This window comes from Oryzias latipes, chromosome 15, assembly GCF_002234675.1.
Source record: "Oryzias latipes chromosome 15, ASM223467v1".
NCBI classification, from domain to species: domain Eukaryota; kingdom Metazoa; phylum Chordata; class Actinopteri; order Beloniformes; family Adrianichthyidae; genus Oryzias; species Oryzias latipes.
This window is the reverse complement of record NC_019873.2, coordinates 10,889,766-10,906,139: the sequence shown is the minus strand read 5'-3', so window position 1 is coordinate 10,906,139 and position 16,374 is coordinate 10,889,766. Positions and strand designations below refer to the sequence as shown.

The 16,374-nt window shown below is 39.4% G+C and overlaps 1 protein-coding gene across 11 annotated transcripts in view; it reads right to left on the bottom strand.

Annotated features, from left to right (window-relative positions):
- map4k3 (mitogen-activated protein kinase kinase kinase kinase 3) overlaps positions 1 to 16,374 on the bottom strand; it is a 55,081-nt gene that overhangs the window by 29,810 nt on the left and 8,897 nt on the right. For 8 of the 11 annotated variants that reach the window (XM_023962944.1, XM_023962945.1, XM_023962947.1 and 5 more), the window contains exons 2-13: positions 6,222 to 6,279; positions 5,964 to 6,054; positions 5,747 to 5,811; positions 5,612 to 5,667; positions 2,917 to 2,964; positions 2,695 to 2,737; positions 2,534 to 2,606; positions 2,133 to 2,264; positions 1,929 to 1,991; positions 1,729 to 1,810; positions 651 to 767; positions 310 to 384 (exon numbers count right to left, since the gene is read on the bottom strand). In XM_023962944.1, coding sequence (XP_023818712.1) covers positions 310 to 384; positions 651 to 767; positions 1,729 to 1,810; positions 1,929 to 1,991; positions 2,133 to 2,264; positions 2,534 to 2,606; positions 2,695 to 2,737; positions 2,917 to 2,964; positions 5,612 to 5,667; positions 5,747 to 5,811; positions 5,964 to 6,054; positions 6,222 to 6,279 — 903 coding nt within the window. The remainder of the gene's footprint in view (positions 1 to 309; positions 385 to 650; positions 768 to 1,728; positions 1,811 to 1,928; positions 1,992 to 2,132; positions 2,265 to 2,533; positions 2,607 to 2,694; positions 2,738 to 2,916; positions 2,965 to 5,611; positions 5,668 to 5,746; positions 5,812 to 5,963; positions 6,055 to 6,221; positions 6,280 to 16,374) is intronic. The other 3 variants (XM_023962949.1, XM_023962951.1, XM_023962954.1) reach the window with 1 other exon arrangement.

Below are 16,374 nucleotides of genomic sequence, written 5' to 3'. Positions count from 1 at the left end.
GCACGTCAAGGAAAAGGTAAGATGAAGAGGGCTTCCGTTAACGTCAAAACGTAAAAGTCCACGCCTTTTTTTCTTTTATTTAACTCTTGGAAGACGTTCTGTGTGGACTTTGACATTGTGACGCTGTGGAAACCATCTTCATCCACGCCTTAGCTGCAGAACTGAAAGGACCCCCTCATCTCCATCATTCTAGACCCAAAAGGCAGGCCTGGTCTGGGCTCAGTCAGTTTTGCAGTTTGGCTTGAAAGAAAATCCCAAAAAACAGAAGACTTCTTGTTGAAAGCACATCAATGCAGCTAGCAGTGGTACCTTCCTGCGCGCGGCGAAACGCGGTGCACGCCGAGCGCCGGGGCTTATGGGAAGAAAATGACCTTTGTATTTAAACTGAAGAGGAGGGGAACAAAGGCGGGGGGGTTAGAAGACTAGAAAAAAAAAGAGAAGTGAAGCAAGTGGGGGGAAAAATTAAAAGCAATGAAAAAATGGGGGTAAAAGGGAGGAAAAATGTGGCTGAAGGGGTGGGTTAGGAGGAAAGGTGATAAGAAAAAACAAAATCAATGAGGGGGGAGGGAAAAAGCAAAATCCCTGCAGCAAATCATCACTTCTCTGCTGACCTACTGGACTGAAAATGAACTGAGAAGGTCAAAGGTTACCTCGGGCTCCGGTTCGTCGTCATCGAAGTCGTTGAACGTGGTGTGGTCGGGGTTGTTGGCTTTGTCCAGCAGCTCAATGGCGAGCGTCCGGCTGAGAGGCTGCGTCACAAACGGGTGCTGGAGGGGAAACCACAAGCTGAGCAAAGGCAGCAGATCTTCTTAATGACGGTACAGTAAAAAAAAGCTCTGTATTTGCAACATTTCTTTTATTAAAAGACAACACTGTCTCAGTGAAGTGTTACCTGCTAAGTCCTGTGCCTTAGATTTTAATGTAATGAGTGCAATTAATTCAAAATTATGCAGAAAAACGTGTTAGACACAAATGCCCTCACGGGTGGATCAAGCGGTCTGTGGGTGAAAAATGGTTAAACCTATATGGGACGCGGGTGGCCCACCCAAAATATAAATGTTGTAGACCGCTCCGTGAGCCTGTACAGCAAAAAGGTTCACGCATATTTTGTATGCGGGCATGTAACTTACAATATTCTTACAAAGACTTCACAACACACTTACCACACGCTTGACAACTGTTAGTCCCAATTTTATGAGGTCTCTTAATCGTGGCCGCACAAGCCTCAAGGGAAGTGCAGGACACACCTGGCTCCCTCCACGGCCCCGGACAACCCAAAAAACCTACAGCATCCGAAAAGCTGGGTTCATACCGAACGCGGTTGTGTCGACTGTCCTCTTTTTCGCCACGCGGACAAAAACGTGTTCCTTAACAACCTAGCCACTTGATGCCTCTGGCGTGTTTGGGAGGAGCTACCAGCTAATATTTGTAGCCTTAAAGCTACATGGAGCGGTGTCTGTGTTCATCTAATTAACAATTCATGGGAGACATGGATGATATTCATTGATCATTTGTTTTAAGAAAAAAACACTGGTGATCACGTCTCCATGTCTGTGTTCATGAGAACATTCAAACATTCTCCCCTCTGCTGTGTCTGAAAGACGGCTGCTTCCGTGATCTGTCCGTCTCTCTCTGACCGAGTTTGGAGGCTTGTTGTCCCAAATTAACCAGAAAGGGTAAAAATAAAACCAAGAATCAAATCAGTGGTGCTTTAGGTCAGAGTTTCACCTGCAGGAGCTTCTCTGCTGTGGGCCTCTTCTTCGGGTTCTTGGTCAGAGCTAACTTGACAAAATGATGAAAGTTATTCGTCCTGTTTGACAAACAACACACAAAAGGGAGGAGAGTGTTACCGGTTTGATCCTGCAGGTCATCCGTCATCTCTACAGGCTGCTGCTGGATCATTGGGAAACAGAAAAGAGGAATCTCACCACTTCAATTTGTCTTTCAACTTCGGAGGCTGGAAGCTGCTTTTGCTCATTAAGAAGAGCGCCCTGAAAGGAGAAGACTCAAACTTAGACCCCAGATGTAATCCAGTTCCGCCCCGATGCTTTCAGAGTGACTGAAAGCTAGAGCGTCAGTTCCTCTTCTACTGAGGAGGGAAAGAACAAAAGCGGCGCATGCAGACGAGCTACCTCATTGGATGCAGCTCAAACATGGGCGGCTGCAGCTCGGCCAGCTCGATGGCAGTGATGCCCACCGCCCAGATGTCACATAGCTGGTTGTAGCCTCCTTTCCTCTCCACCGCTGCCACTTCTGGAGCCATCCTGCAGGAGGAACACCAGCAGATGGTCGTGAAAAAAATTAATGAATAATACGCAGTTTTCCTGGAAATGTCTGCTAAAACAATTGCAGCATCTGCACATCTCAGTTTAAGAAGAGGTAAATAAACAAGACAAGACAGAACATTCCAGCAAACCTTTATCAGAGTGCCCCCCCCCCTGCAGTAAAGTGTTGTATTTCACACCGTCATTGCACCAGCATGCATCGCTCTATGAGGTATTTAGGGATGCGATGCAGGGAAAAACAACCTCACCAGTACGGCGTTCCGATGAAGGACTTTCTTTTCGCCAGAGTTGCTGTGATTTGAGCGGACACGCCGAAGTCAGCTGGGGGAGCAAAAAAAAAACAGACGAATCAGCGAGGGGGGAGGCTGAAGACACGAGGGAGGAGGGGGAGAGGGGTCGTCACTCTTACCCAGTTTGACGTAACCGTTGTCTGTCAGCAGGATGTTGGCTCCCTGACGGAGACGAAAACACCACAAAAGCAGAGAAACTTCAATCCGAGCTCAGCAGAAAGACAAATGCCAATGAAAGCACCCCCCCCCCCCTCCCCCACACACACACACACAAGCTTCAGCCCAGTGAAGATACTCATTAACCAGATTATATTAAAAAAAGAAGAAAATACACAACTCACCTTAATGTCTCTGTGCATTTTTCCCTTATTGTGCAGGTAATACAGACCCTTAAAGCAAAAACAAACAGGAGCTTATTGCTTTGAGAATTTCTTGCATTTAAAACAAATAAAAAAAACACCAATATTGTTTTAACCTTCTCTTCAAAGCCTTTTCATGATGCAATATTTATAAACCTGTTATTTCTTTTTATTTTCATAAATAGTTTAAAGGGCCAAAACCATAAAAAAATCTTTTTTTGTGTGTTTTAAATATATTATAATGTTTATTCCTCACGAAAAGAAACCTTAAAGTGGTAATTTAATCCATTCATGCTCTTATTTTTCAGTAGTCCTCTAAAAACCTGCACTTCCAGCACCGCCCCCAGGCTAACACACACACACTGTCTAGGGCTGGGCTGATACAATCAATTAATCGTTCTGAATCTATCCATGTTTAATTAATCAATAATCTATCCATGAAAGTAGAGATCAATCTTTTATGCCTTTCTTTTTCCGGTCTTTTTACCTAACGCATAGCAGCAGTAAAACCAAAGTCTGCTAGCTTGATGCTAACATATAATGCAATTTCCCAAAGGACGGTTAATGCTAATGCTGATGCTCGTTTGACCTAAACATATATCGCTGACTAAATGAACAGCTTTATAGACTCACAGGCATTAATTTTCCAAAATCTCTTAAGACAACATGCTTTTAAAGTAACCATTTGAGTGGTCTAAAACAGTGTTTTTCAACCGATGTGCCGCGGCACACTAGTGCGAGTTTCACCTTGTATAATTTTTGGATGCTGGTGTGCCGCGGGATATTTGTCAAGGATAAAGTGTGCCTTGGCTTAAAAAAAGGTTGAAAAACACTGGTCTAAAGCACCGTTTTAAAAACAAATCTTCTGGAATATCAGCCAGTTTAGAGTCTTTACAATGTTATTAATCTGCACATTTTTGTTGGAGCTTGTCCTTTTGAGAAATCTTGTAACACTGTATGGTGTTAATCTCATTGGTTTATTTTTTTCACTTCTTATATTTACAGTATGTAACTGTACCAGATTAATATGAATATATTCAAAACATACATAGATTATTATTGTATTTTATACAAACATGTCTAAATGTGTAAACCGTGTAAATTCAAAATTGATCAAGTGGATTGAAAGAATCGACTCGATCCAGGCTCTGGTGAATCGAATAGAATCGATTCTGGAAATTATTGCTAATACCCAGCCCTAGGAGATAGCGGTGTTTGACAAAACAATTTCATTTCAAAGGCACAATAGCATTTATATTCCAACAGTGTCCTGTCTCCAATAAACGTTGGGTGTAACAGGTGTTCCTGTTCGTTACTTTAGACATGGCCGAGTTCCTTTAAGACACCCCCCCTCCCCGGGTCATGCATGGACGTGCAGACGCCGGCTGTCTGTGGGATCTGTGTTGTGAGCCAGTGTAGCGATGGCCAAGAAACGCTCATTCTATTTAGCGTTTAAATTTCGTGTGCCAAGGAACATTCTGGTGAGGAATCTGCACCACATTTTGGGGTGGATCCTAAACGAATCAGAGAATGGTGCAAGCAGATGGGTGATATTAGGAAGACATCACCAGGAAAAGGAGCAAAGGATTTCCTGGTGGAGGTGCAAAGAAAGCGAGCGATGAATTAGAAAAACTGGTGTGAACATGGATTATTGAGCAAAGATGGAGGGGTGCGCGTGTCTCCAGGAAAATGATCCGCATGAAAGTGAAGAGGATTTTTGTTACAGAGATTGATGCTTCAAAGAGAAAAGAAACGTTCACAGCCGATGCTAATCAGAACATAATACAATATTCTCATCGTTTCAATAGATCCTGAAATAATTTTTACTTGTCCACATGTTTTTATTTGATTTTATTAAGTTTTAACAACTAATTTTATTAGTTTTGATTTTAATGGTGGGATGTGTATGTGTTGGGTTTTTGTGTGTTTTATTAATTCATTTATTTTTATTTATTTTTATTATTTTACTATGTTTATTATTTTAACTACTATATTTTTTATCTTATTTTTATTTTTTATTCTTTCTCTGGGAGGCAATTTGAGATTCTTCGTAGCATGAAAAGCGCTATATAAATAAAGTTGAATTTGAAATGTTCATCTGGTGTCGTCTGCATTTTGTGACCGAATTCCACAGCAAAATGAACCCATTAGGCGCCACCGTTCTGTCTGTGATGGAATGAACGCCGGTTTCTGATAAACACCTGTCTCTAATAAACGCAGAGCCGACTGCCAAACTTTGGGAATACCATAATGACTTAATGACCCCCATCTGTTCACAACAAGCCCCTGCCTTCCAATCCTTGATTTAAAAACATTAAAAAACAAACAAACTTGCAGTTAACTACATAAACACTGTAATAATAATACAAAAATATTAAGTAAGATTTCAAATTTGTGCATATTTTGTGTATAATTATTCCTTTTTTTGATTGGCAGATGAATGGACTTTACTTTGTCATAGCTAATCACTGAGTGGTCAGTAAATTATAAAAATGATTGTGTAATAACCTTTCAAAAAGCATTTTCTGTTAGTTTTTGAGATGAGCTAATAATTGAGATAGCTTATTTAAGGTGGTGGTGTTGAATTCCACATAAAAGTCTATTGAAAGCTTCTAGAGAACCAACTTAAGAAATATTTATCATTGGTCTGCTTAGACCACAAAACAGCACTAATTACCTGTAGGGTCTCTCGTGACATGTAGGCTATTTGTGACTCTGACAGCGGCCCGGTTACTGGAGAAAAGAATCACATGTTTGATTTAAAAAGTCCAAAAAATACCCCTAAAAGCGTTTTTTGTCAGGTTGCTCTTACCGTGATAGATGTCCTGCAGAGAACCTCCGCCGCAGTACTCCATACTGATCCATAACTTATCTCTCCTAACAAACAAGAGGACGTCTAAGTTCAGGAGTCACTGAAACATCTCCCTTCTTCTAGTTTCTGGTCATTTCTTCTTCTTTGGTCTCACACAACAAACATCAAACTTTGACATAAAAAAAAAGCCTTTTGAGGACAATACGTTCATTCTTACCGGAGATAACTGCCAAAGTATGCCACGATGTTGGAGTGTTTACAGTCTTTCATCATGATGATCTCCTGCTGAACAACAGCAAAGTCTTCTCCTAAAGTCAACAGAAACAGAGGAAGAAGCGACTAATTTAATAGCGTCTTCTCAGTTAGGACCAAACAAGCTATTGCAGGACAAAATTCAACCAACAAACATGCTGAGACTAAAGCTTTTAAAGAAAAGGAGGAGAACTGAGGATAATAGGGGGGTGAGGTAACTTACCTGGTTCTAGTTTGATGACTTTGATAGCAGCAAGCTCTCCTGTGTTGACATTTCGAGCCTGAAGATGAAGAAGAAAGCGAGTTATCAGAAGCTTTACATGCTCACATATCAGCTGAAAATGAAGTGAGAGCAGCAGAACGCGTCAGAACCTGTTGATGTAAACACATCTCTAGTTAGATAGAGCAACTGTTCCAAACAGCGCGACGAAAAAAATAAAAAATCATCCCAGAACAGAGTTTAAACCATCCTTCAGGATGAAGGTTCTGCTGCGGAACGAAACAAAAACTCTCCAGAACATCAAAGCAGCAGAAGTGCAGCTTCCGGCTGGGTTCCTTTGTGATGCGGGGGTCGCACGGAGGCTGCCAACAATACACACACACTGTAAACTCCTGATAACTCTACACCCAGATCAGATCTGATGCAACCAACCCTTCCAGGAAAGGTCCTAAAACTGACAGAGGAGAAATGAAAACCAACTTTTTTTGGGGTTTCCACTGATGGACACAAAACCAAACACCCCATAATGAAAATTAAGACAGCCAGCATTGATGTCAAGTATCTCGATTTTGATGCTCTACCAATTTATCAAAACCGGTTTTTGTGTTACTTGGTCTATTTCAAGAATTGTGTTACATTTAAATGTGTTAAGTTTTGTACTATAAACATATTTGTACATGTATTTGTTTTGGCAGGACTCTACTCGTGATACACGTCACAATATGATACACATCAATACCTTAACCAAGACTGTAACACAGACAATACATCACATTTTTTTATGTAGGGCTCTGAAAAACTGTCTGAATACCAAAACACCTGCAAAACACTGCAACTTTATTGCATGTACCAGTTGTTTTTTCGCCAAGATAATTCCAAGTAATTATTTTTTCGATAAATTGAGAAAGGATTTTTCAATACTTAACATCGTCTTATGTTGACAACAAAATATTTGTCAATGTAAAAAAACAACAACAAAAACACTTAAATGTGCCTTAAGCATTAAGGTTCTTTAACACCGCCAACACCTAAAGAACACGCTCTTAGAGATACTGTAACTCTTGGACTGCTTATGCGATCAACGTGAATCAGCGGACTGATTGCGGTAACTCACTACTGTAAAGTGTTGCCTACGAACGCAAATTTCCTTTTCTCCACTTCAGAATCTACTGAAAATACAACTTTTGTGTAAACAATTGAAGAGTTACGAAGACAGTCGAAGACGGTTAAATATGGTCAAGAAAATAAAATGCTATCTAAGGCTTAATTATACTTTATGTGGTAACAAATGGCTACTGGATTAAACGATCAAAGACAAAATATACAATCTCCAACACAGTAATCAATTTGTTCTAACAATAATAATAATAATAATAATATAATTTAATTTTTTTATGGCGTCTTTCCTTCTGGGCGCCCAAGGTTGCTTTACTGGTACTAAACAATCATAAAACACAGCTACAAGAATAAAACTGAGGTTAAATTCATAAAATAAATTAAAATATTAATAAAAAAAATGGGTTCTAAATGAGTTGTATAGGTGTCACTGAGCTGTGTAACAACAACCACAAGACTAATGAGTCAACATCCCCTGTAAGATGGTTCTCTTGGTGCAGAGCTCCTGAAGGAGGCTCGGTGTTGTCTGCTGCCAACACAAAGCATGGAACACAAAGGTAAGACGATGAACTAAATGTTTGCTTGTAAATAATTAGTTAGAAATTGCTTCAGCAGCATTTGAAATCTGTATTGCCAAATCAAACATCGCAATATTTCACAGAATCCATTTTTTCCTACACTCCTAGTATTTATACTCACATTTTAAAGTATTTATAGAACTACTTGTGTGTTTGACCCTATTACCCTTTATCTGTGGTTACGATTTTCATGATTATTTGTGGATTGTGGATGTTACTTCTCCTCCCCTTAAAACATAAATGAATTTGTGTTTGAAACTTTGAAAGAAAGCAGGATTTGTTGTCCAGGACAAGCAGGCAGGCGTGGAGCAGCGTTAGAAGCCCGAAGCAGGAGAGCAGCAGAAGAAAGCAGTCTGTTGCTGCGATTCTTCTTGTTGACATGCTAAACGCTGACCTTCAGCTCAGCGGTTCTGGAAGCTCAGAGAGCTGTGGAAAACCAGAATTTCAAAAATGCAGCTCCCCTTGTTAATGTGTAACTGCTTGTCTCTGTGAATGAACATGCATGATCAGGATTAATGCACTTAGGTCTTTTGAACACCAGGGAAGATTTTGGATGAGATAAAATGGTTTACAGGTATGGTTTTGCAAATGCGTCAAAAGCCTGTTAGGCTGAAGGCAAAGCAGCATTTGGAGTCACTTATATGTCTAATGTGGACTGGAAACAACAAATTTGGAGCTGAAATGTATACATTTGTGAACTTTTGGATTTTAATGCATTATTGGTAAATAGTACTTTCAAAATAAAGGTCAATTACAAAAGTGTAAGTATATAGAACAAAAAAATAACAGTTTAACAAAGTAACACATTTTTACAGCGGCCTTGACAACTAATTACTTCCAATTGAAAGTCTATGCGCATATAAAGTATGTGTGGTTGGGCTTCCGAGTTTAAAATTCATGTTCATAGGTTGTTATGCAAATTTAGGAGAAAGTCATGTGGTCAGATGAGACCAAAATGGAAGTCTTTGAGATAAACGCCACTCGCCGGGTTTGGAGGGGGAAGAATGGCGTGTTTTATCCCAAGAAGCATGAAGGTGGAAACATCATGCTTCAAAAAAAAAAAAAGGTGTTCTGTTGAAATTCCCAGGCTTGAAGTAGTTGCCGCTCACTTTTAGATGATGAACAAAAGTTTCCTTTAGTCCATCGTAGCAAATAATCTGTTCATTTTGAGAAATATTCCGCTCCTTTAGGCGATTTTTTGTCATGATTCTCTACTGTCTGCACATGGCAGTTATGTTAGCCTGGAAGTCTGAATCTGTGAATGTCTTTACCAAACTGTTTTTGTGTGCCTCCTGCTAAAACCAGTCCTGGATTTTGATGCGACGATAAAATGTCGCCATCCATTTTTACCTAGTATTTATCTTTAATAAAAAGCTTCAAATTATCAGCGCTGATAAAAATAATGATAAAATACCAGTAAATATCCAAGTCTGAAAAAAATCACCCTAGTTTACAGGATAACCTAGAACAAATTTGGCTATAATTTAAGAAGTAAAAAAGTTTTTTTGTCACTCCAAACCTCTTTTCAGTGTAGCCATAATGAAGGTAAAAAATGTGCTTGACTTGGCCTCTAAAAGAGTCGACAGAAGTTGAATCTCAGGGGTCCTAAAATCAAACCCTGGGGAACTCCAAGCCTTGAGAATTACCTCGTATTTATGAGAAAATATGGATTCTGTTTTCAAGGTGGAATTTCAACCAATCAAGAATTATTCTGACATTTCAAATACCAGTCTGTCACAAATGATACATAAATTACAGTCTGAATAAATGTTTTCTTGCAAACATGAAATTTGTCAGAAAACAGGAGTCCAGAAGAACAGAAGCAGATTCTTTCTATAAATAGTCAACTTTTGTACAGTTATATTTAGCAGCAGTGTTTGTGGGGCAAGGGATGAATTTTAAATGACCTTAATAAATAAAAGATGACTCATGATGAGTATCTGTATTAAAATGGAAGAAAGAAAACGGGACGTTCAACTCCAGAGAAGTACAGCTGCTCAAGCGAGCAGCAAAGCAGTTTGGTGTCATGCCTCAACAGCTTCTGCTGTCCCCTCTCAGACACACCCACCCAGCATGCTCCTGGCTGTATCCTTGCATGCATATTTTCCAACGTTTAACACGGTAAAAAGACATTCGGCGCTCTGGTTTTTCCAGCTTTGCAAGAGAGATCCTAAAATCACACGTTGTACCCTTTTTTGTTCGAGCCTTCAAAATCTATCAAAATGAATTTGCAATCTGATATATCTGCATCAGAAATGCCAGTAAAACACACTTATTAGCGTATTGGACATCAGCGGTTTCTTCTGTCACACATGAAAAAAAGATTATTTGATTGAATCAAGAAAAACGACAAACCGTCTCTTCATTAAAATCATGCCTAAAAATCATGTCAGAACGGAAAGAAGGGGGGGGCTGACCCACACCAAAACAAAGAGGTGGGAGGGGGCCGGAGACAAAGAAATGCAGAGGAGAAAAAACCCATGGAAGAGCAGAGACAGAGCGCCTTCAGTCAGCAGACACAGCAAAGATGACTAATACCAGTCAGTCCTCGGTTCCTGCATGACTGACTGTCTTCTGTTGTTTTCATCTCACCAACGAAAAATCCCATCTGCTTCAAGTGACAGTTTTAAAAAGGAAAATGCCACCAGAACAAGTCAAAAACATAATTGAAGTGGGTGTTTAAATATAAAATGTACAAATGTAGGTTTGACCTGAGAGGAGGCAGTCTAGTTGTCTGCTTTACTCTAAAAAGGTCACATTTCCTCAACAAAAAATAAATGACGTAGTATACCAATACCAAAGCACAACGATGAGTCATGTGACCACAGGGATATCCTAACGCCAGCATAAATGCTTCAAAATTCGTTCAGATTCAAGTTCAAATCTTAAAACAATTATGACTGAATGTGTTTTTAAATATTTATTGATTGTATGAAGTGTGTGTTTCAGTTCTTACACTGACATACACACATACTGATAAAGAATGCACAGTCAGACAAGAAAACTCTGCCTCAGCAGAAACCCAAAGCATTAGCAGCTGAAAGTCTCTGCCTGTGCTCCTGCAAGAGGACATAAAAACCTTCAAACAGAGCGGCTCAAAATGACTGCTTAGTCTGTGATCTACTCAAAGCTCACGAAGGCGCCCTAATTTTCACAGTTTAGTTTGGTGCAGACAGGAAAACACATTACTGAAAGAAAAGTCTATAGCTACCTGCTTTGATTTTTTTCTTATAAAAAAAAGTCGGAAACAGCCCAAAGATAAACCAGTTATCAGTGTTTTAGTCTGTGGACACCACAGAATGTTAGAAATCTGTGTGTGAGTCCAGGTTTGTAATCAGTTTCAAAGCTTCAAGCCCGTAGTATGTAAAGTCAGCAACGATGCATTTATGGAGTGAAATCCAATCAAGGAAGTGGCTGTAAGACACTCCTGTAGAGGCTATAACAGAAGGGATGTATCCCTAAAATTAGTATCATCTAATAAGAAATAGCCTTGGACTAAAAACAGCAAGAGATCCAAGCTGGATACAACTGCATAAGCCATAAAACAACACTGTCATCTGCATAAAAACGAACATCCGAACTTTAAAGTTTAACAATACAGATAGTGAAAATTCACATTGTATAATATAAATATAAAGGGACACAATGCTATGACAAAGCAATACATATTTAGAATAAGTTTGACCCTAATGTCCGTTTTTTTTGCTGCTATGTTATGACTGGCATAGCACAGTTCAGATCAGGTGTGAAAGCTTAATGCACTACAGGACGATTCAAAGCTATGATGCCAATTACATACACCTCCTGTAAGTCAATGAAATATAGCTTGATCTACAACCACAATTTTAATCAAACCACAAAGAACAGTGTGCTTTACAATATAAACAATGGTAGAAAATATAAAACACAGCTTCAGTTTTATATGAGTTCTTTCTTTAGTGTGACTGAAAGCCTTTCTTCTTTACATTTTTAGTGCATAGTAAACAACAAGATTCCACACTGCTGCTCACTGTTTGGGTTTAAAACATTGGCATCCACGCTGAGATCATTATGGGGAATGTGAGAACTGAAAAGGAAGAATTTGGGTTAGTTATAAGTGTGCTCTAGCCCAGTGGTCTCCAACCTTTTTAACGCCACAGACTGGTATCACGTCACACAAGACTTCCACGGACCGGTCTTTCAAATATTGGCGGATGATTATTGTAGCAATACTACGATGAAGTAGGAACAAAGACGTGACAAAACGAACCTTGAGCTTTTATTTTGACATGCATAACATTAGACATTGCACAGGTGTCATTATCCTCTCCCCTTCCCACACTCATGGTGCAAAAAAGAAGTAATCTTAAATGTAGCTTTCTTTTTTTCGAAGTCGAAGGCTCTTCTTCTGTCTCCTGGCTGGGCGTTTTCCCATTGGCAAAGAAGCTTTCCAAAGACGTTTGTTTTATTACTTATTTTGCTAGCTCATGGGTTTTATTGTAGCGGTAACCTATCACATGACCGAGAAGAGCGCCTTGGCCTGCGTCGATTAGTTGATTCTAACAGAATCTGTTGGACTTATGTTAATCACATAAATGGGTTACTGCTGATCAAAGAGAGTGTGTTATTTAGGTGTGACCAACGACAACTCAGTGTTAGAGTTACCGTACATGCATGAACTTGTTATTTTATCAACAAGCGCTACAGCTTTGTTCAATAAAATTACAAAAAGAGTTTTTAGAATCAACTAAAATGTTTTGTTGGATCAAATCCTATATTCGGTCTAATCCAAACATGAATTGCATCAAATGGTGATCAATTATGATCTTCTTCCCAAAAAATTGTATTGGTCAGTCATCAATTTATCCGTATCCAACAGTGGAACCAGCTCTCTCATTGGGTGGGTTACGATGAGTTTCAAATTTGCTTGACCAGCCCGTTTGTCCATCCAAGAAAGTTCAGTGACGCATTATCCTTTCAAGACAACTACAAACCAGAAAACACTGGTTTCAGTTCTACCTCAAACAAGCCAATGCATGACAGCATCACATACTCGGTGCAGACACTGGGTAAAAACCTGCTAGTTAGCTGGTGTTTCAGAACAATAGAACTCAACAGGAAAAAAGGCTTTGGACAGATTAATATTGCCTATTGCAAACAGATTACATAGAATCCATTAAATACTTTGATGTCACTGCAGATGGGCTATTTACTAAAAGCCAGACTGGAAGTTGTAGAAGATGTCACAATCAGAAAGAAAAAAGTTAATTCGTCAAAGCAGCATAAAGATCCTAAAGCAGCAAAACTTCAAACTCTAGACTTTGAATGAGCCAAATCATCCATCATTTGAATCATTGATTGAACCAAGAGAATTTTAAACAGGCAAAAGGAAAGCTCAAAACGTGAGTCACGTTTCATTCTCCTGACTACAGTTGCTTAACCCCAAGAGCAGACACTCCCATCACCTGAGCAAATGAAAGTTACGTGTTTCTTTAACAGCTCTGACCAAACGTGACATGACTATTTACAGTTAATCCTGAGACAGAAGTCTGGAGAGGTTGACGCCTGGCAGGCAGGACTGCAACTTAAACAGGGTAGAAGGTCACATTAGGTTTTCTGTTCACTGCAGTCAGGACTTTTCGTAGACGTTCTCCAGAGCGCTGATGTGATGATGGGTTGAAACTCTCTGCAGCAAATGACGGCAAATACAGAATCAACAGAAAAACCACTCTAGTTTTATTCCACTTTGTCTGGAACAGAGTTAACAAAAATATTTCAATTATGGCAAAATTTCACTCAATCAACTAATGATTTAGGTCTGCTGTTCTGTACAGATTCCTGTATAAACAATCTAAAACACTAAGACCTACTAATCAGACACTTCATTTACTAATCAAAATGTCTCCAGAATGCAAATTTTGAACATAGGATGGATATTTGTCATTACCCATAGTATTCTGAATGATGACAATGTAACCTGAAGTCAGAGTGACTGAATGACAAGAGTTTAGTCCACCCACCTTAACAATTTTCCAAAAATAGGGAGTTTTAAGGGACAAAGTGAGAAATGTATTTAATTTGTGTATCTGTCAATCAAAAAACTATTCTACTTGTAACATTTCAGCTCTGATAAAACACACACACACACACACACACACACACACACACACACACACACACACACACACACACACACACACACACACACACACACACACACACACACACACACACACACACACACACACACACACACACACACACACACACACACACACACACACACACACACACACACACACACACACACACACACACACACACACACACACACACACACACACAATGTTTTCAATAATTTAGTTTGGTGAAAAATTAAACTTTTTAACAACTAAGTTAGTGAGAAGTTGCTCCCTTCTACCACCAGCCTCCTGTGGTCATTTGAGGAACTGCAACCGTTAGTACTTCCTGGGTCAAATTTGAGAACTAAAAGTGGGGGATTGTTCATGGCACAAATCTCTTCAACCCCCCCACAACAACAACAACAACAACAAAAACAACTACAACAACAACAACAACAACAAAAGGGGGGGGGGGGGCAGCACACAAATGTTTTTTTTTTTAAAACTGGACTCCAAAAAGCAGATTCTTACATTCCCATTGGCATCAATAAAATATTTTTTTTAAACTGCAGAAAAGTTAGTTTAATTTGGAAAACCTGGAGGAACAAAATCCAATGAAGGAATATTGAAATCAAAACCTAAATCCAAAACTTGAGCTCCTATTTACTATAAAAAGCCTAAATCCTAACATTGATTTAAAAAAAAATTCAAACAAGACCTCCCAAAAGAAAAATCAACATTTTATCATTTCATTCGCATAACTTAAGGGATTTGAAAAATGTTATCCTTTGAGCTTAAACAAAACCAGCAACTGATATAACCTGTGTAAATGCCTTATGATGATGTAAAGAAACTAGCACGGACCAATCAGTAAAGTGTGTTAACTCAGCAAATCTGTCCTTCATCTCAGCTCCCACAGACAGAAACAGCAGAAGGATCAAAAACCTGTGAGGCTACTTTGAGCAAACAGTGAACAACAGTCTACAAAATCCAACACATTTATGTCAAAATATGACAAACTGCTTTATAAGCCACTCAGGTATTTAGAACAGCCCTGCAAAAGGCCTACAGTGCTGCTCATTAGCTCAACTTTACCCCAAATTACAGCAACTATGAAAGTAATCAAGTGTCAGAAAAAAGCAGACTCGTTTCAAATGTTACAAGGTAAAACATTTATCCAAGTTTTGGTTTATTTTTGGATATAATAACACATTCTCCAAGACTTGCAGATGTTTTAGCAAAGCATCTGGTGGCATGTGGATAAAGAAAAGAAAATCTCACATTTTTGCAAACCCACTCCAATGAAAATGGTGTTTTAAACATGTTCTTGTGGCATTTCTACGCATGGTGGAGGACATACAGAAAGATAATTAAACTTAAAATTTATCTTCTGAGTATTTCTCTATTTAAATGATTGGGAATCAGAAGCAGATGAGAAAATACTGTTTTTGTGACGTAGAGAATACATTTAGCTCTCTGCTTCACATGAACAGAGAGCTCTCAGCAATGGGGAGAGGAAAGGGGGCGGGGTTGCTCTGTGCCAACGCTCTCGCCCACAACTCAGAGGTGAATTTCTACTGAACTCCTGCAGCTCTGCAGAAACTATGTCCTGGAAAACGACACAAGGGTTTAATCATAAATAAAAGATGACTGGGAACGCTTTTACATAAAACTACAAAATGAGTGGGAGTGGGACAGAGTGGGAGTCGGAGTGGTTGGTTTGAAACTTACTCAGGATTTTCAATGAGCCCAATAGCAGCAGCAAAGTAACATCAGTCAAAAAAAGAAATAGGAACTCCTGTCCTGAAGGAGCTAAAAATGGTAAAAAGTCTGGAGGAAATTTGAACTCAAGCTAAAATGCAAGAGCATCTATTCTTCAAGGGTTAGAAATAACATTTCAACCTCTTGGGTTTTTTTTTTTTCCAGAATCATTGTCTGCCTCTTTAAAAAAAAAACTTTAACATCATGAGGCTTAAGCCTGAACTGTCGTGCATCCTCCTGGCTTTCTGGAATGGTTGTGTTTCCGACAGACACACTGCTGCCAGGACGTAGACTAAACCGAAGCCAAACAGGTCCTGAGGAACCTTTGCTGCTTTTGTTCCCAGCAGCCCCATGTCTGCTCCTCCACCTCCCAGAGCAAACAGGAGGAGCAGCAGTGGCCGAACAGGACCGTCTGGGAGGACCGTCAGAAAAAACGGACATTTGCAGAAGAAAGGATTTATTTGAAAACAACAGCCTCATGATGGCTTCACTGCTTCGGAAACAATGAAGCTGCTCATCGAAAAGCGAATCTGCTGCAAATACGAAGAAAATCAACACAGATGGAACTTTTCAATCAGGAAAATTGTTTGGAATAAAGAA